The 7,170-nt window shown below is 35.2% G+C and overlaps 2 protein-coding genes across 2 annotated transcripts; one reads left to right on the top strand and one right to left on the bottom strand.

Moving 5' to 3' along the window:
• Nucleotides 1-841: 841 nt before the first annotated feature.
• Nucleotides 842-1,303, bottom strand: LOC113329988 (SKP1-like protein 1B). Its single transcript, XM_026576842.1, has one exon. It carries the CDS (start codon nt 1,301-1,303, stop codon nt 842-844), a length of 462 nt encoding a protein of 153 aa, XP_026432627.1.
• Nucleotides 1,304-5,215: 3,912 nt separating this feature from the next.
• Nucleotides 5,216-6,814, top strand: LOC113329987 ((R,S)-reticuline 7-O-methyltransferase-like). Its single transcript, XM_026576841.1, has 2 exons — nt 5,216-6,230; nt 6,362-6,814. The coding sequence occupies exons 1-2, from the start codon at nt 5,448-5,450 to the stop codon at nt 6,662-6,664; spliced, it is 1,086 nt and encodes a 361-aa protein (XP_026432626.1). The 5' UTR covers nt 5,216-5,447; the 3' UTR covers nt 6,665-6,814.
• Nucleotides 6,815-7,170: the final 356 nt, after the last annotated feature.

Raw genomic sequence — 7,170 nt, forward strand, 5'->3', positions numbered from 1 at the left:
TTATTGTGACATTTCATCTGCAAAATGTCAGTATATTTACGAGCTAGTGTATCACCAAGTCGTCAGATATTATGAACTACTTCCACTGTTAATAAATATCATGTCAGATGACATTTCATAACTGTCATTGTATGGTAGCTCTACTATGACCCTTTCTAGCATTTAATGTCGGAGTAGGCGTTTGCTGTGACAGTTTAGGTAGGCGTCAGGACTGTAACAGCTATAAATGACGGTTATCCAGGAGAGTCGTCATCTATGCATGACCATCAATCTATCGTGACGCTTTTTGCAAAACTGTCATGGTAAAAAATATCAAACTGTCACCAAATCCCATATTTGGCCTAGCGTAAGACGATCATACGACGATAATCGTTACAATAATGATGGAGAAAACAAAATATTGAACGTTTTTGAATTAAGGGAGGGTGTTGGATTTATAATCCGAAGATGTTTACCTTAATTCTAATATTTAGGAATTATTGAACAAGTTTATGTAGAAACCCATGACGTTGGACGTGTGAATAAGGTGTCCTAGTCTTTTGGAAGTGATTTATGTATCATGGATGTGGAACGTGGATCCTAACAAATAGGGTTCATGGTAGTTGTTGGGTTAGTATTAAAGTGTTCTTGTAAGCCTATAAAAAGCATATATGTTGGCTACTGAAATGTATACAGAAAGTGTTTAATCAATGTAATTCTTATGAGTTTTGTGTGTGATCTCTCTCTCGCTCCTCTCTTGATCTTTTGATGGGAAATCCATCAGAAGAAACAACATAAATTAAACCAAAAAGAAAAGAAACCATAGTCAGATGATCATCATCTGGTTTGTTTAGGTTTCGAATCATTCAAAATCCCACTGGTTCTCCCTTCTGACCTCCTCCTCTTCTGCAGGGGTAAAGTCATTCTTAATGTTGAATGTCTTGCGGATCTCCTTTGGTGACTTTCCTTTGATCATATCAGCAACTGTCTGGCAAGTCAAATCCAACAACTCCTTAACATTCAGATAATTTGAAGCCAAAATAAGATCAAACAACGTAGACTGATCGACCTTAACAAACTCAGCATCCCAGTTCTTAAGTTCATCATCTTTCGCTTTTTCATCGGCATTATCGTCATGTTTTCTGCAGTATTCAATAACTTTGGCCAAAATATTGCTTGTTACATTGGGTAATGGTATTCCGTTATCAGCACAATCATCTTCGATCATATGCTTGATGGTTTGAGATTGAAGAGCAACGGATTCTTCAACATCAAAAGTTTCTCCATCAGAACTCTTCAAGGTTACCATCTTTGAAGTCGACATATCTTATCAGTAAAAAGGTTGCAAAGAAAAAAACTAGTAAATAAAAAACCTTATGAACAGAGAAAGAAAAAAGTGAAGAAGAAGAACGTGAGAACCAATACCTTCGTTCTCAGATATATATAGGCTTTATGATGAGACTCTAGAATCAGAAAAGACTCCAATTTGGAAGTTGTCTTGGTTTGGGAAACGGAAAATTATGGTAAGAAAAAACTGAGACAAGTGCGAAAAATAGGTTCCAAATTGGATCTTGGGCCTTAGTTGGCTTGAAATTGAGCATTATTATGGCTAGGTAAAAAGGTATCTCAAACAAAGACAACTACGAAAAATAGAAATCCTTCCTGATTCGAGACTATTACTTCGTTTGGGGTTATGTTTGTATATTCGAGTTAATTGATGAGAAAAGTTTCAGAATTGAAGTTCCTCTCATTCTAATTTCTCAGGGAAACGCACACGTCAAACACTTGTTTATCTTTGGGAATAAGTAACTGAGTACGTCTCTTTTAAGTTTTATAAAAGGTCTTGGGAATAAGTAACCGAGTACGTCTCTTTTAACTTTTATAAAAGGAAAGGTAATAAAAAATACAGATTTCTTAGCCAATTCCAGAGTGACTCGGTGGTTCTTTTCACCCTCCATATATTGATTAACCATACATTATAAGTATTCTTCTCTGCTCACCTTTCTCCCCGTGTTAATAATTCATCATCTAAGAGGATACATTTTGTTGTTTCGGGAGACGAACCTCATAAAATATAGAGAAGGACTCCCAAAATCGCTCATTCAGATCGAGTTCCTTGTTTTTATGGTTGAACTAGGTATCACTGGGGCCTTACGGCCCCGGATAAACCTCCCATGATAGCCTTCAATTTACATACATTAAAACAGAACTCTATTCTAATCGAAAGAGAAAATAAAAAACTTGGTGAACTTGCTATAATTTGGTGTCATGTGTAATACATTAAAACATACTACATCTTAGTTAATGTATCCAAATACTTTGAAAAATAAGTAAGCAATTTAGTTACTCAGTCACCTTTTAGCACTTTTATTCCCATATTTCATTCTTATCCTAGTGAAATACCTTATTTTCTATTCTTAATATAGGGGTTTTCCCATTTTCTTAACCAATGTACATGTCTTTAATGCATTAGTGATTGTCCAGAGGAATGTATACATTTTAGGTTAATAATAGACAACTCAATTCTTTTGTTGTAGGATGTTCCTGCAAAAATCGTAAAATAAACAGATGATGTTGAAATGAAAAGATTAAAAAATAGAGACAACACATATATTTTATTACTATCTTACTCTGATTTAACATAAATTGTCAATTGTAATTCAACATGAATCTTTTTTTTCTAGTAACCTACAGTTGACATTGGTTTGTTGCAAAACTAATTCAGACCTCTTGAAGATAGAAAGAGTTATAAATTAATCAGCGAACCATATAAAACTAAATTGATAAAATCAAACAAAGGTTGGAGAAAATATATGTGTTCGAAGTGTTTCAGAGAGAAGAGATGGATAGTAGATAGAAATATACTAATATAACTGGATAGTTTTGGCCGTCGGCTTTAAAAACTCCATCCCGGTGATAAGAATCGCATGATCGGCCATCCGGATAAATCCTGACTGTTCTATGACTCCCAAATCTCAAAGTCAAAGTATACCTTTCTTTTAACAGTGATGTAAAAAATGTACCAAAGACACGCTTACCTTATTTTCACTGTCAGTTTCTTCTTGTATGGTCATTTTATTTTCGATAGGATCATCCGGTTGTGGAGAGCAAATCACTGTGATTCTATTGTCTCTTGACATAAATTAATTTTGTAGTTTTAGTACGTAATAAAGTCATATGGTCTTAATTTTATTCGGTATACTTACTTTTTATGGAATTCATCCACTTCTGGTATATTCATAACAATCAACACTCTGGAGGCAGTGGTAGTAGGTAATGCAAGTGCACCTGTTTCAAAAATAATATAAGATTCATCATCAATATAATAAACCTTTTAAAATCAAAGTTATTTACTTTGCATCAACGATGATGGATCCTCTCCAAATTGATTGGGGAAGGGTATGAAATCATCGTAGACTGATGAACCTTCGTATATATGTAACACACAATTGGTTAAAAAGATTAAAATCAACAATTTCTGGGTGAAAAAGACATCTAGATTTTGATACTGTTTAAATGGACAAAAATGTAAAGCCAGGATGTAAACAGTTTCATCCTGCCCATTTTCAAATACTTATTCTTATTTTTAATTTACATAGGATGCATCCAGTTTCATCCTCGCTATTTTTTAAGTTTAAGCCAGGATGAATCCAGTTTCATTCTTGCTATTTTTTTTGTGTCCATTTCACCCGTTCTAATTTTTACTCGTCCATTAGAACCGTGTTTTAAAAATATTTGGACAAATGACCCATTTTCCATATATGTAACCTGATCACCCGTGAATTGGTGTGCCTTCCACGAATAGCAAAGGAAAAGTATGATGGGATTTCCTTTGTACATGGATTTGGTTACCATCCTTTAACTGATAAATACAAGGTTGTTCGAGTATCTTATGCTTACAGTAATAAGCTCAAGCCTTCGTACTCGCATGGACAAGTAGACGTGTATACACTTGGTAGCGGAAAAGGATGGAGAAATCTAGGAGAAAGCAGTTACTACGTTTTACCAAATAATGGAGACCATTGTGTTGGGAGTGTTTGCGTAAATGGTTCCCTTCATTGGCTCTGTGATGGGGAAGAGGAGATAGTGGCCTTCAATTTAGCCGATGAAAAATTCTGCTCGCTTCCTACACCACCTGGTTTGTCTCCACATAGTACTCAGGGACTATATGTTTCCAATGGTTTTCTATGTCTTGTATGTAAAAACCTAGGTGAAGGCTTTGCAGACATATGGTTTTTAAAGAAGAATCTGCATGGCGATCGCAATAGTATTAGTTACGAAAAAGCTTACAGTTGGAGTAAAGAGTTCAATATTGCAATTGAATTCAAGTACCGACGTCATAGGTTATTTTTCCTTACGGATCGGGAAGCAATTACAATCAATGATCGTGGACATATGCTTCGGTATAGCCTAGAGACAACAACAACTTCAGAAAAGACTTGGAAATGTACACATAGGGGGACAAAGCCAATACGGTTACCATTATTGCATGTCAACAGCTTGGTCTCAATGCAAGCACTAGGAGAAGAAAATGTACAGGTATTTCTAGGATCATCAGATGATGATACCATTAGACTTAGTAGTATCCATCGCGGGAAGAGGAAGGGCATAGCTACCCCGAAAGGTCATTTCCGGTCGAAGAAGTTTATTGATCACCTATAAGAAAGGTGCATTTTATTTTTGGTAAGATTTTATTACATTTACAAGTTATGCTTATTTTCCTTAGTTATTTTATCTGCCGGCGCATCAAAATTTTATGTACTATCGTCGACAGTTTGATACAACTTGCTTTATTACTCTGTCCGTTTATGGGAAAAAAACTAGTATTCGCTCCGTTCCATTTTAGATGATGTTTTAGGGTTATTTTTTTTGTTCCACAATACTCGAAGGTTTTCATATTTTTCCAAAAAACTACCAACAACACCTTTACATTTTGTGTTAGAAATATAAGTTTATTTTTAAACGCACTAATAACAATTAATGTTTGAAGATTTTTTTCATGGGCATAGGCGTAAAGTTTTAATATCTCTTTTTTTTTTAATAAACGTGAAAACTCCTAGAACATCATCTGAAATAGAACGGAGGGAGTATATACTGGATATATATTTATTTATTCGTTTGATACAACTTTAAGACTTTTTGTTTAGTTCTTTTTAATCTGGTCGTAATCGCTATTTTTCATGCCTTTATAATAAAAACAATAAGACAGGGGTGGTTGGTTGTGAGTCATCTGACACTTGAATTAATCTTGTCTTCTGCATGAGAATACAGGATACCTTTTATTTTATTAGTCGGAGTCAGGCCAATGAGCCATTACATCCCCTCATCTGTAAAGGAATTTCTACTTGCATTATCTCAGAAAAATTGTTGTTGTGGTGTCCATCAGTTCAGTAATTAGCAAGAGGGCTAGGGTGACATTTATCTTAGAAACTCAGATCCAGGTCTCTGATCAATTAGGGAACATAGAGATGGAGAATAATACTCATGAAGAAGAAAAAAAATTGAAAGGGCAAATAGAAATGTGGGAGCACATATATGCATTTGTCGATTCAATTGCATTGAAATGTGCAGTTGAACTTGGTATACCAGATATCATAAACTCTCATGGTCGTCCCATCACAGTATCAGAGATCATCAACAATTTCCCAACAACCACATCATCATCATCATCATCATCTCCGAATATCGACTATCTTACCCGTGTGATGAGATTATTGGTTCGCAAGCGCATATTTTCCATACATATTGATAAAGAAAGCAATCAAATTTACTATGATTTGACTCCATCATCCAAATGGTTATTGAGAGATTCTCAATTTAGTTTATCACCGCTTCTTTTAGCGCAACTTGATCCATGGCTACTTAATCCATGGCAGTACATGGGGAAATGTGTTAAAGAAGGTGGTTTGCCTTTTGAGAAGGCTCACGGGGTTGAGATTTGGGATTGTGCCTTAGCTAATCCACAGTTTAATCACCTCTTTAACGATGCAATGAGATGTACAGCTGAGATAATAATCAACGCGGTGTTGGTCAAGTACAAAGATGGATTCAATGGGATCGAATCACTGGTTGATGTTGGTGGAGGGACTGGGATAATGATCACCGAGATTGTAAAGGCTAATCCTCATATTAAAGGTATTAATTTTGATCTACCTCATGTAGTCGCTACGGCACCTGAACAACAAGGAATTGTGCATGTTGGCGGTGATATGTTTGTTCATATTGTAGAAGCTGATGCTGTCATCATGAAGGTTAGCTCACTTTTTTTATTTGTTTATGAAACCATAATTTTGTAGCTGATTTTGAAGTTAGATGCCAAATATATATGATTTTTTACTAAGAATTAATATAGAATCTAACTTATGTGGTGTGCCTGATGCAGTGGATATTGCACGACTGGGGTGACGAAGACTGTGTAAAGATCTTGAAAAATTGTCGTAAAGCAATCGCGAAGAAGAAGAATGGGAAAGTTATTATAGTTGATTGCGTACTTCGACCAGATGGAAATGGTTCATTCGATAACACAGCATTTGCATTTGATCTAGTGATGATAGCTCATACTTCTGGTGGAAAAGAAAGAACTGAAGTTGAATGGAACACGTTATTGAATAATGCAGGCTTCCCTCGCTTCAATATAGTTCCAATTCCGGCATTTCCTTCCATCATTGACGCATTTCCAGAATGACTACGAAGTGATATAAGATGTAATTAATTATCTGTTTACTTACAAGGAAATGTACGCTTATGTTCTGCATTTGATTTACTTATTTTTAATGGGTGGCGCGTATTTGTACTGTTTGTCATGTTTGCTTGAATCAAACAGCCTTTATCTTCACATGATTCTTTCTGTTTCGCCCTTACAGTGTAGTGTTATTCTCTGTAGCTGTAAAGACAGGTTTATTTCTTGTCTATATCTGTTTGTAGAATGAATACTTCAATGACGGTGTTGACAATTGACTGTACATTTTGAAAATTTGAATGTACGTGTGATGTTCTCAGTCTTGAATTTCAATAACAGGTGCCACGAAGAACTTTTTTCATTTTTTGATCCGTAAATAAGGGTTCGAAAACTACTTTCATCCAGATAATCATGAACTCTTTAAGTGAGGAGTTCTGGAATTCATGTTTGAGGTATTGCCTGAAAGTAATAATATGTTTGATATTTTGTATAATCTTTGCAATTGCGAGCAA

Source organism: Papaver somniferum, unplaced genomic scaffold (genome assembly GCF_003573695.1).
Source record: "Papaver somniferum cultivar HN1 unplaced genomic scaffold, ASM357369v1 unplaced-scaffold_117, whole genome shotgun sequence".
Lineage (NCBI taxonomy): Eukaryota > Viridiplantae > Streptophyta > Magnoliopsida > Ranunculales > Papaveraceae > Papaver > Papaver somniferum.

What these genes read in the sequence shown, in the direction of transcription:
- LOC113329987 (XM_026576841.1), top strand. Translation starts at nt 5,448, where the DNA reads ATGGAGAATAATACTCATGAAGAAGAAAAAAAATTGAAAGGGCAAATA. An exon ending in CTGATGCTGTCATCATGAAG is followed by an intron (nt 6,231 to 6,361) that starts GTTAGCTCACTT and finishes TGCCTGATGCAG; the next exon opens with TGGATATTGCACGACTGGGG.
- LOC113329988 (XM_026576842.1), bottom strand. Translation starts at nt 1,303, where the DNA reads ATGTCGACTTCAAAGATGGTAACCTTGAAGAGTTCTGATGGAGAAACT.